The sequence below is a fragment of the Molothrus aeneus genome, chromosome 17 (genome assembly GCF_037042795.1).
Source record: "Molothrus aeneus isolate 106 chromosome 17, BPBGC_Maene_1.0, whole genome shotgun sequence".
Classification (NCBI taxonomy): Eukaryota; Metazoa; Chordata; class Aves; order Passeriformes; family Icteridae; genus Molothrus; species Molothrus aeneus.
In genome coordinates, this window is record NC_089662.1 from 4,670,380 (window position 1) to 4,693,444 (window position 23,065).

At 48.1% G+C, this 23,065-nt stretch overlaps 1 protein-coding gene across 1 annotated transcript in view; it reads left to right on the forward strand.

Moving 5' to 3' along the window:
- Positions 1-23,065, forward strand: part of PPP1R16B (protein phosphatase 1 regulatory subunit 16B) — a 63,602-nt gene that overhangs the window by 29,232 nt on the left and 11,305 nt on the right. The window contains exons 3-4 of the mRNA XM_066561574.1: positions 20,131-20,201; positions 22,090-22,235. Of these exons, the coding sequence (XP_066417671.1) occupies positions 20,131-20,201; positions 22,090-22,235 (217 nt within the window). The remainder of the gene's footprint in view (positions 1-20,130; positions 20,202-22,089; positions 22,236-23,065) is intronic.

Sequence of the window (23,065 nt, forward strand, 5' to 3'; positions counted from 1 at the left end):
GGAATTAACCTCTAAGGCACTGTCAGACCTTCTCCTTGCTTGCACCAGCCCTGCTCTGGTTGGCAGCTGATGGTATCCATGGCAGAGTTACCTGCACACAGCTTCTGTTTTGTCCTTTGTGGCACCTCCAAAGCATTTCCATGTGAGCAGCAAGGGTTAGAGGTGAGGTGCTGCCACTGCCATGGCTCTGGTTGCAATGATGAGGGCTGAGACACCATGGCTTGGTATGTTCATGGTCTTTTAAATTATCTGATCTGAAGGATCCTCTGTGTCAAACCCATCCTTATCAATAGCAGCAAAGTTTTATCCTATTCAGTAATGTTGAATGAAGAGTAAAGTCCTTGCACAGAGAGCACCAAGGCTTCATTGCTGCAGGGTGTTTGTGGTTTGCCCAATGACTTGGGTCAAGGAATTCAGCTGGAAATCCATCCCAGCTCAGCCTTTTGGGGCTGGAGAGGAGCAGGAACCCTGCAGTAACGAACATTGCACTGGTGTTAGGGACCTGGAGAGAACTTCCCCAATCTGCCTGAAGTCAACATTGGCTTCAGATCCTGTGTGCTGTCAGGGAAAACAGGTGAGATCTGACCTGGGGTGCTGTGATTCACCCTCTGGAGAGCCCATCAGCTCCTCAGAGACCAGGAGCTCCCTCAGGAGCCTGGGGCTGGGCAGCACACAGTGCCCCCACAGAGAGCAAGCTTCAGCCTACTTAGAGCTCAGGCTCGTCCTGTGCCCCTCAAACTTTTCAGACCTGGTTTATTTTATCATTTCAGATCCTGTCAGTTTGTCTTTAATTAGCAAGGCTAGAGCAGGGCTCCATGGGAGCTTAAATGGGCCTCTTGTTTTAATTAAAATTTTGGTGTAACAGCCTGAAATAGCAGGAGTTAGAAAGAGCCAGAGCTCCAGAGAAGGAGGACAGTCCCCATGGATCTGCAGTGACATCCTCCTGCCTGTCAGGGTTGTTAGCACAGGGGTTCCTTTCCTCCTAAAGCTGATGCTGTCACAACACTGATGCAAGACCTGAGTGTGATAGGAAATTCTAGTCTAGGCTGTAACCAGCCAACTTCCAACCTGCTGCTGGATGCTGCCCAAAACCACAGCAGCTCTGGTTTGGGAGGTGGCAGTGGGTCATGGAGAGGTGCTGGAAGTCCATTTTGCTTTTATTGGAAGAGCAAATGAGTTTAAAATTTCATCTGAAAAGGCACCTAAGGAGGATTCCTTGTGCTTTCATAGGAAATTTATTTCTTATAACTCCAATCATGCAGTTGTAAAATAGCTATGAAATAGCTGCTGCTCTGTCCCCTGACCCAAATTACTCTCATTTATGGCAATTTTCTATCACTCTTCAGAGCCAGGAAAGGTTCATCTGAGTACAGGTCAGCACTGGATCTGTAGCATTAATTCAAGGCTTGGCTCATCACTGCACTGTCTCAATCAGTGCTGTAGGATTTGCCATGTGCTCAGTAATGGAAATGTTTGCAGCACTGATCGGTCAGTTACCCTGTTGGGAACAAGAGAACAGGAAATATTTCTTGCTTTGCTTACATCCAGACACTTGTCTTGTAGCTCAAGGGCAATATTTGCTGGCTGATTTTTCTCCTGTGGGGTGGGACTGACAGCCTTGATTGCAGGTGGAGGTGGGAGAAGCTGTGCCCAGAGCAGGGTGAGGGTGCTGAGCCAGAGGTGTGGCCACCTCGTGTCATTCTCGTGGGGTTCAAAGCTTCCACAAACACCTTCCTCACTCAGCTGTCCTGGGTGCTGCCACTGGCTGGGGGCTTCCTGGGGATCCCTGAGCATTTTGGAACACACCTCTGAAGATATTTGGGTGTTTTGCCTTTATTGCAATCAGTTTGGTTGGGTCAGTTGACACAGGGAATCCTTCAGCTCAGGCAATTTAAAAGACCATGAACACACCAAGCCATGGTGTCTCAGCCCTCATCATTGCAACCAGAGCCATGGCAGTGGCAGCACCTCACCTCTAACCCTTGCTGCTCACATGGAAATGCTTGGAAGGTGCCACAAAGGACAAAACAGAAGCTGTGTGCAGGTAGCTCTGCCATGGACACCATCAGCTGCCAACCAGGCCAGAACAGGGCTGGTGCAAGCATCCTAAAGCTCCATAGGATCCAGAGTCCACTCAGCTCCTTCCTGCTGGATGCTGCTCCACAGGCCACCCCATTCATCACTGCCCTCTGGTATTAAAATATATTGACACGGCATTTTGAGTCCTCAGGGATCACCCTGATCAGAGCCAGGAGTTCCCAGCAGCAGTGGAAACATCCTGTGTGTGCCATGGGCAGGAGGGGTTCCCTGGGACAGCCAGTTCCCACTTTTGGAAGCTGACCCCAGTGCTGTGGGCTCCCCAGCCTCCTCCTTGCCTTCCTGCAGGAAGGGCCTGTGGGTTTTCCAGCTGTGGAACAGGAAAGAAGTGGGGATCCTGTTTAGCTGCCCACTGAGCTGCTCACATCTGTTTAAAGCTGCTCCTCGTGCCGTGGCTGTGGCCTCGTTTGTCAGCTGCCCTGTCTGTGCTGTTCCTCTGCTAGGAGCTCTGCATGGAGCATCCTGAGGTGCCACAGCCAGAGAGGCTCTCCAAACCCAGCCCTGTTCCTGTGTGACTGGGACATGCCAAGAGCAGCTTGGTCACCCAAGATCCTGGCACTGGAGGGCACAAGAAGGGCGTTTGCTGGCACTGCAGTGGGCAAAGTTGTTTCTGCCCTGTCCCAAACCAGCTCCCCTGTTAGATCCTAATGACATGCAACCAATATCAGCTCCTTGGGAGGTGCCAGGTGGCATCTGCCACATGCAGGAGGGTGGAGGAAGGTGGGACTCATGCAGAGTCTCAGCTGCGTTTATCTCTTGTCACTGTCACATTTTCTGAAAAATCCCTTCTCCAGGATTTCTTCTCCTGGGAAGCTGAGAAGCCTCAGAGAGAAATGAAAACAATAATTATCTGCTTGCTTCTCCTGTGTTTTGCTGCTTTGGATTGTAGTCTGGAGATTGTTTACCAACTGGTCATTGTTTGATTGGTTTCATGTGAATTGTATTTCCTTAATGACCAATCACAGCCAGCTGTGCTGAGGCTCTGAGGAATCAGTCACAAGTTTTCATTATCATTATCATTCTTTGTAGCCTTCTGTCTGTATCCTTTCTCTTTCTTTAGTAAAGTTTTAGTATAGCATAATATAATATAATATGATATAATATGATATGATATAATATAATATAATTAATATAAAATAATATATCCCTTTTAAGAACATGGAGTCAGATTCTCAACTCCTCCTTCATCCTGGGGACCCAGCAAACACCACAATCTCTCACTAAAATATGAGGAGACTTTGGGCTCTTATTTTGGGCATCCCTTTGCTCTTGTTGGGGTGTCTGAATTCTGCACAGCTGGGGTGGAGGCCAGCATGGGGATGAAGCACTGAACTCTGAGAGGGTTTGCTGGGGAAGTGCTAATGGAGGAGGTGAGAGGGAGCTGGAGGTGTCCCTGTCAGAGCAGGGGGAGTGCTGCAGCCTGCCCTGGCTCTGGCACAGCCTCAGCCACAAAAACCTCTTTAGATTGGGCACATTTGTGGTGTAGAGCTGTAAAACACTGCCTTGGGGGCACGAGTGTTTAACCTGAACCAAGTGTCACAGGCTTGGCAGTGTACTTGCTTTGGAAAAATGCTGTGTACCTGTGCTCACACATCCCCTGGGACACTCACGGCTCTGGAAAGCAGCAGGGCTGCCAAGAGCACCTGGGGACACTGCCAGGGTGGCCTTCTCTGAGCCTGCTGGTGGCAGGGAGCTTTAGTGCTCTCGTTATCTCTGGGCAGTGAGTCCTTCCCGTGGGCTTTGGGGACAGCAGAGTGGCTTTGGGGACAGCAGGAGTGGCTCCATGGAGCTTTTTACCCTGGCAGAGGGTGGTGTAGCTGCAAAGGCCCTTACCCTGGGGCTGAGGGGGAGGCTGTGGCTGTGCTGGGGGTGGCTGATGAGGAGCCCAAGGTCACTGAGCAGCTGCATTCAGCTGAAATGAGCCCTGGCCAGCAGTGGTGGCAGCTGTGCAGCAGAGGGTTTGCTGCAGGAGGTGGTGGCTGGTGCAGGGAGCAGGGTCTGGCTCAGTTGTTCCTTGGGAAGGCAGCACAGAGCTCCTGGGGGATTGGGTGTGTTGTACTCTGCAGTGCTCAGAGCTGCAGCATCCCTCCAGCAGCACTGAGCTGCCCTGCCTGGGGTCAGGGACCCCAGAGCCACACTGGCATCCCAGAGCCCTGGGCCTGGCCACAGGCAGTGCTGGCAGCAGAGCTGGGGCTCTCAGCAATGGGCTGTGCCCAAAGCTGGGCTCTGGCAGTGCATCCCTGCCCTGCTGCAAGCAGGACAAGGTGCCCTGAGCAGGAGAATGGCACTGCCAGCAGGCACTGACTGTCACTGTCACCCACTCTATTTAATTGAATTTGGGTGGCTTTTTTTTATGGCCTATTTTAATTTTTTCTTTTTTTTTTTTTTGTACAGTTGCTTAACTGGGAAAGTAAACTGGAGAAGAGAAGCTGTCCTGGTTTAAAAGGGTCTACCCTTAGCCCATAAATCTGGGCCAGATCTACTGGTACATGCTGATGCTTTGTGCAGCCCTAGAATGGAAAACAGGCATAAATATCACTTTATAGCTGTTCTGCTTTGCTCCATGAATCTGGATCAGTGTCTCTCTCCCTCTTAATCGGGTTAGTTTCCTTTTGATCTCCCTCTGTTAAGGAAATCTAAACTGATTTAGCTATTCCCATCCATTTTCCATTTGCCTGATGGCTCTTTGCACAAGGCTGTCTCAGCTCTACCCTAATTACTGATGAGTTGTCTGATGCTGTAGCAGGTGACACTCTGCTGTGGAACTTTGTAAATCTTAACCAATATTCACTGGGATTTTTTTTGGCAGATGTTTTGTTTCATTTTTGGACAGATTAGTTTTAAATTGGCAAATGCACTAGGCTTAAGGAGAAGACAATTGCTACTAGCTGCCAAAAAGAAAGCACTAATTATCAATCATGTTTTATTGAGCCTCTGTTGAACTGATTTGCTGTAGAAAACATAATTTTCTTGTTCTCTAGCTTCAGGAAATCTGATTTTTGAGAGTTCTGCTCTCTTGATGGCGGTGATGTATGATACAACATAGAAGAGAGGAAAAAAATTAGCTCAGGATTAAAATCTGTGACATCTTGGAATTTTAATCACCTGCTTTTAGGGACATAAAACCATTTTCTGTGCTGATGTGCCATAAAACCATTGCAGACACATCTTCCTTGTCACTCCTGCATGAAGAGCCTGTCCCTGCAGTGATTTACAGCAGAGCTCAGTGAATGCCATGCCTTGTTTGTTTGCTCTCAGTAGGTCCCAGTTTCCAATGCTGTGAGACAAGATAAGAGCAGCTGGGGGAAATCTCAGTGTCCCTGCCTTGCTCTGGGGCTTGGCTGCAAATGGGAGCAGCAGCAAAGCCCTGAGTACTCCTGGAATCACCCACAGTTTGTGAAGCTGCTGCTACAGCCATTGAGTTAAATCAGATGTTCAGTGAGTTGTTATCCACTGGGGTTACATGTGCTGGCTAAAACCTCTCTGACTGTGCTCCTGGTGTGTGTGACACACTCAAACTGCCCACTGGGAAAGGCAGCAGGGGGTGAAGCAGCATCTTCCCAACTCATCTTCCTCACTGGCTCATGTAGCCCCTCCCTGACTGCAGACTGGGCTGGTTTTTCCCCTGGGATAGGTCCAAGGGCAGCTTTTATCCAGCTGTGAGGGGAGGTGCTGTACCCTGTGTCCCTGCACACATGGGGCTGGCCCAGGAGTGTGGCCAAGCAGGACTGGTCAGTGGGTCAGCACAGCCTGGCCCCTGCCCATCACTGCTGGGAATGGGCCAATTTCTCCTTATTTTCAGCAAGACTGTGGGAAAAGAAAGGATTTCTTTGAAAACAGGTTTCTCTGGGAAACCTTGTAATTCAAATCTAGTCCACTCTCTGAAGAAACTCCTTGATTTAAATATTAAATGTGTTGCATGGGGAAGGAGGGATCAGATGGTTGCAAAGCATCTCAAAGTGTAAGGACCTCCTTGGTCCTTACACTCAAAGCATCTCAAAGTGTAAGGGCCTCCTTGTGAGAGCTCCTGCTCCTTTCACAGTCCTTTTAATGCTTTTTGGAATTTTACTGCAGAGCAGAAACCCAAGGGAAGGTTTGTGCACCTTGCAGAGCTGCTCTGGGGCTCAGGGCTGTCCTGGCTGGTGCTGGGGTGGAGGAGGAGATGGCTTTGCCTCTTGTCCCCTTCCCAGGGTGACTCTGCAGTTCCCAGCTGCTGTGATTTGCCTGTGTGTGCTGAGCTTTCATCTCTGCTTTTATGGGTGAGTTATTTGTTAGACTCTCTGGTGCAATATAGTCTTCTTCTTAATGCCTTTGATGCTGCTGTGCATCACAAAACACCTCAAACCAATCTGGCATTGGGTCTGTGAAGAGAAAGAGCCCTCCTGAGGAGCTGGGGTTGCTCTGGAGAGCAAGGCTACAGCAGCTAAGAGGTTAATGCTGTCTGTCCCAACCTCTCTGTGTCACCTGGTTGTCACTTTGATCACCACACAGCAGTTCTGTCCCCAGCAGGCTGTGAGCTCCAGGAGGGGTGTGTGTGCTGGGGAATGTCCCTTGCTGCAGTGCTCACCAGCTGCTCCTTTGTGTGTCCTTCAACCCAGGAGTGGGTGGTGGTGTGTGGAGAGCTTGGCCACCAAACCACGTCCATCCCTGAGTTGTAGGAGGCACAGAGGACGCAATTTATGCAATCAGGGCCCATTTTTAACTCACTTTTTGCTGCTGGTCCTCTCCTGGAGCTTGAGCTGCTCACAGTGACCCCGAGATGTGTTAAGAGTCTCTTTTCCCAGCTGAGAGCTCGAAGAAGGAGTCAGAGCTCTTCAGTTCTCGGTCTCAAGGTTGTTTATTGTTTCTTATCTATAAAATTCTTTCTTTGGCCAGCTAAGGTCTGCTCAGCAGGTCAGACAGAGGCACTCTGGTGTTATCTTTTTATACTAAAAACTACGTGTACGTTATTTACCATAACTTCCCAATACCTATCAGCTATGTTAGACAGGGAGCTTCTACTCTAAACCAATCCAAAAGTGCCACCATCACAGCAGAAGATGGAGGCCAAGAAGAAGAAGGAGAAAGGCTGGACATGCCCAGATTCCTCCATCTTGCCCCTGAACCCCCATTCTAAAAACCCCAAAATCTATTTTTTCACCCCATGACAAACTAATTATTATTCTACTTAGACTTTTGTGGCTGGCAGATCCTCATATAAGGTTGGTAACTTGCTCCATGGGTCATAATCAAAGTCACAGGCATCTGTGCCAGGTCTCTGAGCCCCCTGGCAGGGGTTTGGGCAATCCAGGACAGCCAGAGGGATGTCCTGAGTTCCAGCAGTCCTCTCCCTGCCAGCTGTGCTGCATGGAGGAGAGGCAGCAGTCCTGTTGGGATGTGGAGCCAAGCTGGGATCACAGCTGTGGGAGGTGGCAGCAGCCAGGGCAGATGATGTGTGCAGCCTTCACGTGCTCACTTCTCAAAGGGGGACAGGCAGAATTTGGTTCAGGGTTTGTAGGCCAGGTTTCCATTACACAACTGTACTGGTTGCAGCTGCTTGTGTGAGAGCCAGCCTCGTTGGATGCTCCTGGTGGGGTGGGCTCCTTTCCCTGGGAATGATTCTGTGTGGTCAGATGAACAGAAAGAAGCAGGGTTCCTCTCTTGTAGCACTGATTGGGTGCTGATGGAGGCTTGGAGTGGGATTGCCTCAGCCTGTGAAATGTGGGAAACATATCAGAAACATTTCTTACAAACAACTGACTGGAAAAAATAATAATTTTCTCTAAGCCTGTGTTTTTCCTAGACAAGGATGAACCAAAACAGCTGGGGAGGGATCTTGTGCTGGATTACAGGTCTAGCAATGAGGATCAGATCTCCTGCATCTCCCAAAACAGACACAGGTGCTCTTGGCACAAGTCACACTGAGCCTGTGGGGGTCTCTGCCCATGCCTTCTTGTGTGAGGAATGTTCTAGCCCTGGTTTAGTGAGGGAGAGTACAACCCTCCCACTTCATTTCACAGGAGATGAAATGGTCCATGATGTCTCCAGGAACCAGAACGCTTGGATTGCTCTCCTCTGCAAGGGCCCTGTCCCCTTGGCTTGCCAGCCCTACTCCTGTTCCTGAAGGGCTTGCTCTCACAAACGTGTTTAGGAGGATGCTCCAGCTCTCTTCTGCTGGGTGTTGGTCTGCAGAAAAACAGCAGAAGCTGCAGGAGTTGCTCAGTTACACTCAGTGCTGGGGATGCTGAATGTTGGGGTTAGGAGCAGGAGGAACCAGGGGAGTGCAGGGTCCAGCCCAGGGATGGCACAGGGCTGCACATCTGCCCATGCCAGCTCCTTTGCTGTCACTGGGATCCACCTCTGCAGCCTGTAATTAGTGCTGTCAGCAGAGCTGTAAGCAGCCACTTCAGCGTTAATTACTTTAATGAACTTACCCAGGTGCGTTGAGCTACTAAAGCATTTTGTTGTTCCTGTAAATGTTCCAGTCAAAATATCAAACTGCAGAGTTGGTGGGGGATGGTGCAAAGCTGGAGCCTGGATTTCCTCTTGCCTTAATGTTCAAAATTGGGGTTATTTTAGTTAATTTGGTCATGTAGTCTGTTCTCCTCAAGCAGCATGGCAGGAGAGAGTAGGGAGGCTCCTTTACTCCCCCTTTACTCCTCAGTGTAAGGGGAGCAGCGAGCTCAGAGCAGTCTGCCATTCATGCCCAGAAGATGGATGTCACCATTCCTGCTCTGTGACAGCTCCAAGGTGGTCCATGGCACTCAGGATCTTGTAGTGTTAAATATGTAATGAAAAACTCCCTGCTAAGAGGGATCTGCTGGTGAGGGAGCTTTCAGAAACAAACAGGGTGGGATGAAATGGCTCATTAACAGCACTGGGTTTACTACAGAAATAAGCAGAGTTTTCACTGCTGCTGGGAGGAGAATGGTCCTGCTGCTGCTAGTGGCAAAACTTAATGGGGAATTTTAATGGCTGTTAATTATTTTGCAAACTGCCATTTTATTGGGAAATGTGATCTACTTTTGCAAACTGAAGCTGTTCTCCACTGGTGCAGAAAGGAAAACTAGAATTCCTCTGAGCTGCCTCTTGCTGCAGAGGCTGGGGGAGGCATTTCACCTGCAATTCTGACATGGAGACTTGTCTTTTATCTCAGCATAAGAGTCCCCTCACGGGGATGAAGGGAGAGAAGTCAACAGATGGTTGGACTTGATGATCTTCAAAGTCTTTTCCAACCTTAGCAATTCTATGATTCTAAGTGGGATATATTGTGCTGTCTCTGCTCCCTGCTGCTGCCTGTAACTCCTTGTTCCCAGCATCAAGGAGCTGTGGCTTCAGTGCTCAGAGATACTGCTCTGATAAGTGGGGTGCTTTAAACCTGTGTAGGAGCTGCAGGGATGATGTATTTTTTAATTTGCTGGTTTGAACTATGTGTTTTGTTAATATATATTACAACAATAGATTCAGATAATGCATAATACATATAATTATAATAAGCTCAGCGTGTAAACACAAAGCAATGAATTAAAAATAAATAAATCAGTGTGTGCATAGAGACTGAAGTGCTCATCTCACACCAGTGACCTGGTCTGAAGCACTAAGGCAAAGCACTTTCTGGAGGAGATTTTCAGTTCTTTTCCTCTTTATGTTAAGTAAAAGGCTCTCAGGCTGCTCCAAAGGCTGGTAGAGTCCTGAGCTCAGAGCTCCAGGTTTAGGTTTGGACCCCAAACCTCTCCTTGCTCAAGGGAGCATCCTTGTTGCCCTGCCAGGAAATGGAGAGCTTTTCTCTCTCTGCCCACCACTGATCTGAAGGGGTTTGCTGAGTTCAGGCTGTATTGTGCAGATGAAAGATGGAAGCTGATGGAGATGGCTTTTGAAAGTGAGGTGAAAAAGGAAAGTGCTGCCAGCCCCATGCTCAGTTCCTTTCTTCTCTGCATCAAAGTGCTGCAAGCTCAGCAGAGGAGAGCTGGCAGCAAAAGCTGTCCTGAGTTCACATGAGGCTCCCTTTGGCGTCTGTGCACAGGGCAGGGATGGGTGAACACAGCCAGCTGGGCTTTTTTGTGCCTTTCTAAGGTCTGAATGACCTGTCAAGCTCTGGAGCTGCCTCCCGTGGGCCTCCCAGCAGTCACAGAGCTGCATCACCCTGCCTGGGAATGCTCATCTTCTCCTTCTGCAAGTGGTGGCAAGCACAAATCATATGGAACTTGTGGCAGAAGTTGTTTGAGAGAGTTTTCAACTTTGTGTAATAGAACAGATGAGATAATTATTAAAACAAGGTGTGCACAGCACTCCCAGTCAGGTTATAGAGCAAGGCTGTATGACTGTGTGCCTGCTTGTTTTGACCAAATTTGAAGGCTTTTTTGCAGTCTCTGCCTCATTTATTGCAAGCCCCTCTGTAGCTGTGAAAAACCTGCATTTCTGCCAAGCTCAGGTGCTAACTTTTGATTCCACTCTCACATGTATGAGCTGGATTCCCTGCAGTGCTGAATGCCTCTGGTGATGATGTTCACAGAGAAAGTTGACTTCTCTGACAAGAGTTTGTTGGTAACCAAGGCACACTGGACTTTGGGGATTGCTTTGGGATTGGAGGTGTTTGACCTGGAGAGCAAATGTGAGTGCACTGCTTTGTTAACACAAAGAATAAATTGTGGGCTGTGTGATTTGTCTGGGTGACAGGTGCTGAAATGAAGGTTCAGAGAGAAGTGGTTGGAAAGTCTGGGGGAATAGTGAGATTTGATCAGCACTTAAAAATTGCAGACTTGGACTTGGGCATGTGAGAGTAGGGATAAAAAATTGCTGTTAGCACTGAGATTTCAGCTGCTTTGTCCAGTTCTGAACAACAGAAAGGATGGGAGAGAGCAGAGTTTCCTTGTGCTTAAAGGGCAGGGCTGGGACCTGGGCTCGAGGGCAGTGTCACAGCTGTGCCATGGACTGTCACTGTCACCTTGGCACAGAAAGGTCCCTGAGCCTCCAGAGCCTTGGTCTAACTTGGGCTGAGATGTCACAGCTGTGAAATGAGGCAAAAACTGATTGTAAAATCCAGGAGACAGCCTGGAGCTCACTCCACTACAGGCAACTGCGCTTTGGGAGATCTCTGGATGGAAGGTACTGTTGAAATCTAAATCTCTGAAATGTGTAAAATTTCCTGCTGAATAACTGCAGGTTGCAAAAGCAAAAGGATTGCCAAAGATTGCCAGTGCTTCTCTGGTAAAGTTCAGGTTGCTGCTTAACTTGCAGGAAAGTTTTTTCTGTAACGTTTGTTTTTTAAAGTGAAACTATATTCTGTCTTTATCTGATATTAGAAGAGGGGTTGTGGGGAGGTGATTTTGTGCTTTTATAGACATTTCCCTTCCCACACTGCACAGCATTTCCAGTTAGAAACGGTGCCAAGGAGCTGAGGTTTTAGCAGATTACTCTTTGACTGCTGGCATGTCCCTTGTGGTCTCCCAGGTGGGTAATGGTGTGAGACACATCTGGGCTGGCAGCAGCTCCTGCTGTGCCACTGTCACACAGAGCTGGGCATGTGTCCTGGTGTGAAAAACGCCAATCACTTGTTTTTAAAATTTTAAAAAGTTTCATGATAATTAAATGGTTATAAAAATAGCAATATAATTAGAGTAATAATAATTTGGACAATTTGGATTAGGACAATGTGAGACAATAGAAACAAAGAGTTATGGACAGTCCAAGTACCTCTTTCTGGGCAACATAAGCCCAAAAAAGGACTCACATTAACAGAGGATTAACCCTTAAAAGCAACAGCCTTTTGCATATTCATACACCTTATCCATGAAGCATAAACTCCATTCAAACACAGGATTCTGTCTGGGCAGTGTCAGCTTCTTCCTCTGAATCCTGACAACGTCTTCAGGGCTGAGGAGTCAGGAAGAAGTTAATTTCTGATAATGGGGCAATAAATTCTCTTTCTCTGAAAGATTGAGGTGTCCTGTGGCTGCTCTCTCAGTGTGAGTACCTCATTCCTTTCTTAAAAAAATACCTCACTTACATAATTTCTATTTTAACATTATGTTATAACCTAAACTATATTTAACACACTACTTAAGAAAATTAACACAGCATTACTTTCTAACACAACACATACAATATTCATTTTAATATTTGCGAAAAGCCAATCATAAAATCTGCATTTTTCACACTGGCACACCAGACCCTTGCAGGCATTCACACCTGGGGCAGGAGTGCAGCCATGCATGGGAGCAGACCTGAGGGTGTGATGTGGGTCTGTGGCTCTGAAACATCTCCATCCCCATTGTACTCATCTCCATCCCCTCTGTGCTCATCCTAAACCGAAAAGAGACAGCTTTGGAGGTGGGGAGGGGAAAAACCCCCAATAAGCAGGATTGATTGAGGTCAGAGGGGAGCAGGTACTGAGACAGCCAGAGCAGATGGAGAGAGCAGAGCAGGGCTCTCTGAAGATCAGAGTGTGGTTAGAGAAACACAGAACAAGAGTCCTGGGCAGAGGAGGAGAGCCCAGGCTGGCAGGAGCTCCTGGGATGTGGTCAGCAGGCTGTACCTGCAGGGAATTGTTCAGTATGAGCTCAGGGCAGCTTGAGAAGCAGATCTGCATTTCCCCACCCTCCAGCACAACCTCTCTTCTGTTACTCTGAGTAGAAAGTTTCCTGTTTTATAATTGAAACTCTTAAAAACGTTCCTGTGGTTCAGGTCAGCATTCAGCTGCTTAGCTGAGGCCAGAGGATGCCTGAAACACGAGCTGGGGGCAGAGGCTGTTGGCTCTGGAACCTAAGAGCACTTTCAAGTGGCAATAGGAGCTATTTCCTGCTCCACAGAGCACATCAGAGTATCCTCTTGCAAATCCTGGCAGTCTGGCTCTGCGTGGAGGTTGGAGGGGGCCTTTGCAATCCTGCTCCTCTGATCACCTGTTGGGTTATTGTGTTAATGTGGCTGGGGAAGCTCTTCACAGACAGCTGCAGAAGTTTTCCTCCTGACACCACTGCTCCCTTTCATCTAAACACTTCTCAGGTTGTCATTTCTATTAAAGCCAATTAATTTTTATGATGCATTTCCTTTTTAGTACCCTGACAGACTTAATATCTAATAAGATTAGTACAGACAGGTGCTGAGTGCTCCATGTCTCAGTAGATGGATTTTGGTCCAACACATCAAAAGTTGTTTCTGAACTCATGTACAAGTGAGATCCTTTGTGCTGCTCAGATTAAAGGCATGTGTAGTGTTGATTTTGTGTAGCCTGAATGGATTTGCTTGTGTTGTAATCACTTCCAAGGAGTGCTTTTTGTAGGGAGAAAGCTGGAAGCAGCCAGAGGAGGAGGAGATCAGGAGGTGCTGCTTGAGTTTCTGGCTCTGTAGGTGCCCTTTGTCCTGCTCTGCCTGAAGCTCAAATTCAAAGGAGATGTGTTGCTCACCTGCTTGGGCCCACCAAACCCAAAATTCCAGGTGTGACCTCAGGAGAGGGGGATTCAGGTGCCCCTGGAGCTGCTGCTGGAGAAGGTGGCTGTGCATCATCCCTCTCTGTGTTGCTGCTCCCTGCTCAGGCCACTGACTCGTGTGGTTCCACACAGCAGGACCATTCCCTTTGGGAGCTCTCACACCCTAAGAGCCAGCACTGCTCTGCTGGTGCCAAGCTCCTGTGTCATCCTTGGGAAACTTGGCCTTGGCTTGCTTGGTCCATGCCTCTTAAAGTCTGAGTTAATATATTTTTTAGTACTCTCTAAATCAGAACTGTTCAAATAACTCGTCTGAAATGCCTCTGAAGAGAGAGGAGGCTCTGCTGCAGCCCAGGTGTTTCTGTCACGGTGATACTGGGGAATCTGCTTTCCTGGCTCCCTGCCCACAGCAATCCTGCTGAAGGCAGCTGAGCCCAAAGGTTATATAAAACACTCATCCCTTTCAAATCCCATCATCTGTTTAAAAACCATCCCAAAATGATTTATTTATTCTTCCAATACCAGATGACAAATGGGAAGCCAGAGAAGTAACCTTTGACTTTAATTTTGCTTTATGTATTTAACATTTCCAGTGTGGACCAATTTCACTGTTAGCCTGACATGAGAAGAGGATCAGGATACTTTTGAACATGACACTACATCCTTAGAAAGCTGTGTCAGAGGGCAGCATCCTCTAATTTTTATTTTCCCAACTGAAATAAATGTGGCTTTGCTTCTGCTATGCCCTTCAAGCACTGTGGCTGCAGATGGGTAACTTGCACATTTCTTCATCCCAGTAATCCCAGGTGGATGGCAGCCATTGAGGAAAGATGCTTTATCATCACTAGCCCTAAGTGGGTTATCAGAGCTTGAAGTCCTGCATGCACAACAAGAAAAATGAGGGATGCAGAAGGGTGGGGGCCAGGCTCTCCCCATCCACCTGAGAAGCAGCTGTAGGAGGTTGTTGTCCCTTTGTAGCATTGCTCTTGTTGCTGTGGTGCTGCAGTGATGGGCAAGGGTGAAAGCATAAAGCACGAATGGATTGAAACATGCACAAACAGGGGAGAAAGAATTGGACTCTATGCATTAAATAAATGTACAACCTGTTGACTTGCTGTCAGAATAAAACTTGTATAAACCAGGCCCCCAACCATGCAGGAGGAGCCTGCTGTGAAAAACAGGCTCCTGGAGGCTGAGGAGGGCTGTGCCCCTTAACTAAGAAGCATCAAAGTCAGAAATAGATTTTCCTTGAGAGAAGCAGCCCCTGGACTGAGCGTGGCTGCGTGCAGAGTGCCTGCCCTGGATGTGGCACCAAGCAGATGGGGCTCTGCTGGCCTCTCTCCAGACTTGCCAGGTTTTGTGAGTATATTAGAAGCAGTGTGTGTGCCTGGCTATAAACTGGGTGGGAAGTGTTTAACAGGCTTTGAACCTTCCTGAGAAAGCTCAGTGATCAGTCAGGATGGGATGTCTCAGTCACTGGCTCAGCAGGCAAACTGGGCCATATTTATTTTTAGGTGTACTCTGTGTTTGAAGCTGAGTGTGGCATTTTGCTTTCTGAGAGGTTTTTCTGTCTTTCAGAAAGCTTTAGGGAGCTGTGGAGTTTATCAATGGGCCAGCATGGGCTATCAGTTGTACATTGCAGGGGGTGGAGGATAAGGCTGAGTGAGTTCATCCTGTTATTGCTCAGAGTTGAGACATGCTGTAAAATGTGAGTGTCATTGTATGCTGGGCTAGGGAGCTGGCAGAGCACTCGCAGCTTCAGTGCTGTTTTCCTGGCATTGTTTCTCCTGTGTAATAAATATCCCTGCACAACCACAGCAGTAAACATGCAGCTTTGAAGTAGCTGAGCTCCTCCACAGCCCCATGCCTGGCAGGCTGGGATCAGTCTTTGCAGACATTTGCCAGCACCCCTGTGTGTATGTCACTACAAATAATGCTGCAAGGAGCTGCTTCTGCTACACTGGGTCTCTGACCAAAGCTGCATTTGGGTGAAAGGGACTTGGAGCAATGTGTAAAAATGGTTTATTAACCCGAGTGAAACCTCATTTTATGTAGTGAAGTCATGTGTGAACATGCAGAAATTATTGTACTGTCATAGACACTCCACCTTTTAAAGGAGACCTGAAAGTGCCTGGTTCACCAAAAAGTGAACATGAAGAGTTTGGATGATTTCAAAGATAAATTGTTGAGTAAAAAAGATTGAGACAAACGTGGATTTTTGCAAAGTAATGGCCTTTGTGTGTATGTAAACTTGGAGCACACAGGTAAGCTTGCTTGCCAGGAGAGGCAGTTTGCCATTATATATTTTTGGGAGGAATCAGGACCTCCTATCAGGAAGGTGTCTGTTGGATTTTTTTTAATCCCTCCATGATATCCATGTCAGTTCCAGCTGGCTTTTTCTCTTATGAGTTATTAATGCTTGAGGTATGCAAGTGCTTGGTATAGATGGGAGTGTAACAGTATCCAGGATTTTATGGTGTAGCTTATTGACTTAGGGGAAACTGCACTAACAGAGGCTTTTTTTTTCCCCTTCATCTGGTTCAGAAACTTTTCTGGAAAAGCTGTTTCTAGAGTAAACTCAGTGGGAAGTAACACCAATAAAAAAATGATAGCACTGCAACATCTCTTCAGGCTGGAGAGTCAATTGCCCTGTGTTGAATTTTCCTTAAGACCTTTGCAGTGTTGTTTTTGCCTTTCCCCTGCTTTTTAGTTTTTGGGGAGAATAAATGAGGCTGGGAGGAAGAGGAGCTCCTGAGAAGTGGTTTGCTATGTTTGGGGAGGAGAATCTTTCTAAGGCTGCCCCAGGACAGTGTTTGAGCCTCCCTCCTCAACCGAGGCTGTATTTTTACAGCTGTTGTGGGAGCTTTTTCCATTTAACACAGCGCAGATGTGAATGATAAAATAGAAATTGAAGATTAATGTACACCATCTTGGTGTGTGAGAGTTTCAATTATAGGCAGAGCAAGGAGAATAATGGAAAATACATTTGAGTGATCGCTCAGTTAATACAATTTGCAATGAATTATTCACAACAATTTGTTCACCCAGCTCTTATTGCCATCATTTTCATTCCTTCATTTGCCATGCTTTTGGAACTGCTTCCCACAACTTGTGCTGGATGTGTAATGAAGAATCTCCAGGCACCCAGCCCCTGCTCCCCACCTGCTTCTGCCCACGTGCAGCTCTGACAGGGCTCAGCAGTTTTGGCCCTGAGCTCCCTAAGAAGTTAATCAGGTGTTAGTGTGGGGCCTGATGCTGCTCAACACGCTGATGTGACCCCAAAGAGCCCCTTCTGTGGGGCTCAGGGGCTCTCAGAGGGCTCATTTCTGTGCTGTTCCACGAGCATGGGGATGATTGTGCTTCCACCAGCTCAGGCTGAGGCTTGACAGAAGGCAATCAGCTGGTGCTGGGTGATTATTCTGTGTCCTTGGGAGTGAAGGGCTTGCTTCCTACCTGGACAGCATCAGTCATGCCTGGAGGTGGGGGAGAAGGTGTGGGCCTCTGCAGGGAAGCGTGGGACACCAGCAGGGCTTGAAGGGAGAAGCATTTTGCACGCTCAGGTCGCTGTAACTGATGCTGTGTGTGAAGCAGCAGAGCAGGTCTGTACTGCCACAGGTGAGGGTCCAGCTTCCAGCACTGCTCAGCAGCACAAAGGAGCCCCCCCTTTCCTATTCTTAGGGCACTGGATAACCCACAAATGCACATTTTCTCCTGAAGTTTATCAGAAAGGAGGACTTGTTCTTCCTGGCTCTTTGGGAAGGGCTGTTCCTGGGTGGTGGCCATGGAGAAGGTGTCCAAGTCCTCCCTCCATGTGCCTCTGCAGCTCACAGGGAGAGGGGGTGATGGAGCTGCTCTTTGCCACCCCATGCCCTGCTGCTGGGCTGCTGGGCAAGAATGGGGCTGTGTTCTGCTCTGAACCTGGGCTGGTGGGCAGGAATGGGGCTGTGTTCTGCTGTGAACCTGGGCAGGAATGGGGCTGTGTTCTGCTCTGAACCTGGGCAGGAATGGGGCTGTGTTCTGCTCTGAACCTGGGCAGGAATGGGGCTGTGTTCTGCTCTGAACCTGGGCTGGTGAGCAGGAATTGGGGCTGTGTTCTGCTCTGAACCTGGGCAGGAATGGGGCTGTGTTCTGCTCTGAACCTGGGCTGGTGAGCAGGAATTGGGGCTGTGTTCTGCTCTGAACCTGGGCTGGTGAGCAGGAATTGGGGCTGTGTTCTGCTCTGAACCTGGGCAGGAATTGGGGCTGTGTTCTGCTCTGAACCTGGGCAGGAATTGGGGCTGTGTTCTGCTGTGAGCTTGGGCTGCTGGGCAGGAATGGGGCTTATTGCTGCCTGACCCTGTGCTGCCCTGAGCCCTGAAATGCATTTCCCAAGCCCTGAAATGCAATCTTCAGTTTAGGACTGGACAGAAAGCATCTGATCTCTTCTTCATGCCTTGTTTGCTTGGACTCTGTGGTACCACATCCATGCCTGGCTGCATTATCTGACTTTTCTGGGCCCTTTTCTGGTGTCTTGGGGCTGTCAGTCCTCAGTGTGTTGGGAGGTACTGGGCAATAAGGGGAGCCTGTCCTGAGGGCAGAAGGGAGCCAAGGGGAGCTGCACTGGGAACATGAGGGCTGTTGCAGGGGTTAGGGAAGAATTCAAAGCTTCTTTAGGGTAAGATTAAAACTTCTCTGAATCTTAACCCTTCAGGGCTTCTTACAAGCTCTGTCAAGCCATGATCACAGTGCCTTTGACACAAAACCCTGTAACAAGCTGGGATTTATGCTGCTGCTTCTTCCCATGGAGAGACAGCACTTACAAGGTTAATTTGCCAGCATCTACTTGTCCAAATCTCCATAATCAGGCAAAACATGATTATGGAGCTGTGTGTCATTAGAACACAATGGCACTTAACTGACTGAGATTGAATTAAAACCCTAATGGCAGAGCATCCAAGGTAAATAAGAGACAAGCAGACTCACTGGTGGATGACTTGTCTATCACTCAGCTTGGATTAGGAGAGCAGGAGCTCAGGGCTGGCCAGAAACAGTAGAAGCAGAGTCATTAAATTGGATATACTGGCTGAGGTTCAGTGCTCCTATTACTGTTCAGCATGCAAGTGTTGGGGCTGTGAGTCCAGTGTAGGCGTGGGCTTCCTGCACTGGCCTTTGAGCTGGAAAAAAAAAAAGGCTTTGAATTCACTGTGGTGCTGGGTGAGTTTTGTCTTTGCTGTATTCTCCTTTTTTGTATCAGTTTCACCAAGCAGGTGTCAATGCCTTGAAATTATTTCCAGCAAAAGTAAATCCAAGCATTCATTTTGAGTTGGGTGAAACAAGTCTGTGATGTGAAGTGTTTTATTTCACTTCTGTCTGGTTTTGCCTTCCTTTGTGATAACGTCAGAGCAGTGGCTTCCAATCAAAATTTCACTTTGCTTTCAATTTGCCTTTCTTGCAAGTGCCTTTTCCAGATCTTTTAAACAAAGCCTCATAAATCATCCCTGATGTCATGGTGGGTGTGTTTTCCATGTTCTGTTTTGCGTGCCAGAAGTGCTCTGTCCCCAGGGACAGCCCTGCAGATGGTTCTCCCTGTGAATGTGCTGGGGCAAGAGCTCCCTCTGACAGCAGCTCAGGGATCAGAGGCTGCAGGATGCTCTGGGGTGAGCAGCCTTGCAGTATTTTTGATTGCCAGCTCTGAGGAAAGTTATTGCCCTTTTAGCTCTGTCAGTGTTCCTGGCTGTGCAGCTCTGGTTTCACTCAGTGCTTGCATGCCTGCCATCAAATCAGATGTGATGTGAATATCTGTTGCTGCTCTGGTCCTGGGGAGATGATTATGAACCTCTGGCTTGTGCTTGTGCTGTCAGTGACATTTGAGGTAGGAAAAGAATTAGGTGGTGACATCTCTGGAGAAAAAACAGGGAACGAGCAAGGAAACAACAGAAAATGGGCATGGAACATCAAGATCTGTCAGCAGTGTTGAATTTGAAGAGTTTGTGGTGTTGCTATTAATTTATGCCCTCTGCCAACCTTGTTGCTGTTGCCTTGTGCAAGTTTTTCACCTAGGGGCTAATGACTTTACATGTGTTTCAGAAATTTGCATTTTAATGGAATAAATGTTACCCTTTCCCCCCAAAGCAGTGATTAAAAACTGAAGCCTCTGGAAAGCTTTCTCCAAACACCCAGCAGCTCAAGTGCAGTGTCCAAAGCAGCCCTGGTATATTCAGTGTGGCAGGGCCCTGAATGCATGGGTTACTTCTTGAGGCAAAGCCTCATCCCTCTCATGGTGGGAGGAATCTCTTCCATGGTTGTAACTCGGGACCCCAAAATCCCCTTGGGGCTCTCCTGGGCCACAGAGTGCAGAGGTTGCACTCAGGCATTGTGAAGCACATGGCAAAAATGGAGACTGCTCCAGCACAACTGAAGGAAAATTGTAACTGTGCAAAGTCTCCTTTGGAAGGAGGTTGGGGGAAAATTGTGTGCTGGTGCTCTCTGCTGGATAAAGCCAGGAAGGCTCTGCTCTCACTGCGGTGGCAAGCCAGCACTCTGCCCACACTGGTGGTGTGAAATGCATTGCCTTGAACCTGTCCAGGGCTGGCTGGGAGCATGAGATGTGGCAGGGTGGCTGCTCTGACTCTCCTGTGTGCTTGCCTTGCAGTGTGTTACCTGCTGAAGAGCAACATCAGCCCCGACCTGTGCAATGAGGATGGATTAACTGCGCTGCACCAGGTGAGCTCACCCCTCCCTGCTGCCCACTCAGCCAGCCTGGCCAGGTGTAACTGGGAGACCTCTTAGATTTCTTTTTTTTCCCCTCTGTTAAAGCAGTGAAATTTCACCATGTTGTGCTGGTGATCTGGTTTCTTGGGGAGCAAACTGAGATCAAATCCTTTTCTTGCTATCCCAGACTTTATTCAGTGATAATAAGAACTCAGGGTCAGGGCTGGAATTCACATGTGAACAGCATTTCCCCCACTCTTTAATTTTTGTAGGTGGGACTGGGCTCTAAATTCTCATAACAGATAAACTCAAATTTAGAGACCTTGGCAATCCATGAGGTTTGAAAGTGATTTAAATAAATGATGCACAAGATGCTTGAAGAATCCCCTGCTGCTCGCTGTAGGGACTTCCAAAGTCAGTATGAGAGGGGAGTAGCTGATCACCAGTGAAATACAGACTTGCTAGAGTAGTGTGTAGGTCTGTGGCCTTCCTTGGAGCCCCTGTGCTGTTTCCATAAGGGTTTTTCTATTCTTTCTCAGGCACGTGGGACTGGCCGTGCCTGGCAGCTGCCGCCCCCTCTGCCTGTAACAACAGTGGCGTGGTTGTCACACGAGCACTCGGGGCTTTCTGGCCAGAACTCCCCGCTCTGAATGCCCCCATTGACTTGGGATTTTGGATTATTGTGCCAGTTGCCTGCTCTCTTCAAAGCTGCATGAATGTTGGTTTAAAAATGCAAACTGGCTCCTGGAAGAACAAAAGGTGCCACCACCATCACCTCTCCAAAGAGATGTTATCCTGCACTCAGAGAGACACTGACAGCTCCTTGCTTTCCCAGCCAGGCTCTGAAGCCTGGAGAATCCCACCTTGCCCACTGAGAGGTTGTAAAGGTGCATTTGGGAGTTCTGATGGGAGCTTTGTATCCACTGGAATTAACTGAATCCCTGAGCACAGAGAAGCCCCTCAGTGGGCACATTAGCATTCCTTCCAGTGAATGTGACTTCCTTCCACTTCTGTGATAATTTGGCTGTGTGTCAGCCATGACTGTAACCCCACTTCCATGTACAAATAATGAACAAAGTAGAAATACCTGAAAGGTCCTTGTCACTCAGCTCTGAAATGTTTGTTGTGTGCTGGAATTCAGCCCCATTAAAAGCCTGTAATGTGTGCTGAGCTGTGTGGGTCTGCAGCAATGCACGGACCACAAACAGCCTTCTTGCACAAGAATAAATCTTATTTTAACATCTTTATCACATGCACATTCATGTCTAAAGGTGAACAAGAGTTGGATCAAAGAGCAAATTCCACCTTCACCAAAGGAAGGAGGTTGAGGCCCTTCTGGCCTCCTGGGCTATACTCTAAATGCAGGAAGGAAGCTGCTTTTTTTCAGGAAGTGAAAAGTGCCCTGCAAAGTGCCCCATCATTCTGGGAATCCAGTTTGTGCCTCCCCAGATAACTGTGGTGGGTAGCATGAGCTCCTGAGAAGACTTTTGCTCATCACATGCCAGTGTGTGGGATTCTCCCTAAGAAAAGGGAATGTCAGCTTGTCAGCTCATCCCTTGGTATGTGGTTCTACTGGTTACATTGAATTTCTGCTGTGTTTGCTCTTGAATATGGAAGACCCAGTGGAATAGAAGCTGTGAGCATGTTTGCTTTTGTTCCCTGCTGGTTCTGCTAGAACAGGCCCTGGAAAACACCAGTGACCCTTTGGTCAGTGTAGGTGTTCTGCCTTTTTGACCTGCTGGGGCTCAATTTGGTGTTTAACTCTCCTTGCCAAGCAGTGCAGGATAAAGTAGGTCTCCATGTCCAGATGCCCTTTATTATTTTACAGCTGAGCAGGTATGAACCCTCATGTTCCCAAAGTTTAAAAAACCCCAATGTTTCTGCATTTCTTCCTCCCCAGTGCTGCATAGACAACTATGAGGACATAGTGAAGCTCCTCCTCAGCCACGGGGCCAACGTCAACGCCAAGGACAATGAGCTGTGGACTCCACTGCATGCAGCAGCCACCTGTGGGCACATCAACCTGGTGAAGATCCTCATCCAGCAGTAGGTGGCTTTTGGTGTCTGTCCTTTCTGTGGGTCTCATTCTAGCCACAGCTTCTGTGGATGGAAAATGAGGCTGTTTAGGACCTTGGGAGGTTGCAGCAGTGGTGGTGATTCCCTGCTTTCAGGCTGCTCATGGGGGTCCTTCCTGCTTGGGGGAGAAGGGAGTGAAGGAGTGTCACAGACATCTTTTATAAAAAATCCTTTCCTTAGGATTTTTCCTCCTGAGAAGCTGAGAGGCCTCAGGAACAAAATGTAACCAATGGTTATCTGCTGCTGTGGAATGCAACAGGTGCATCTGGGATTGGGCTCATGGTGGTTGTTTCTCATTAATGGCCAATCACAGCCCAGCTGGCTCAGGCTCTCTGTCCAAGCCACAAGCCTTTGTTATCATTCTTTCCTTTTCTATTCTTAGCCAGCCTTCTGATGAAATCCTTTCTTCTATTCTTTTAGTATAGTTTTAATATAATATATATCATAAAATAACAAATCAAGCCTTCTGAATCACAGAGTCAGCTCCTCGTCTCTTCCCTCTTCCTGGGAACACAGTCACATAGGAGGAAGAGCAGAAAGGCTCAGGAGACAATAAACCCTGGATGAATAGGCTCAGTTTTGTGAAGCTTCTGGAGACTGGGCTAAAAATTGCCCCTTTTTGCCTGTGTTCTGGTGTGTGTGTGTGTGCCTGTGGAACTGTGATTGCTGCGGGGTAGAAACAGGAGCAGCCAGCAGCATCCACCCTCAAGCTCCTAAACAGCACTTCAGATCTTCAGCCCCAGTCAAGCAGCCACTGGTGTATGAGGGCAGCAGTGTGCTTGTGTAACTCAGATACCTGG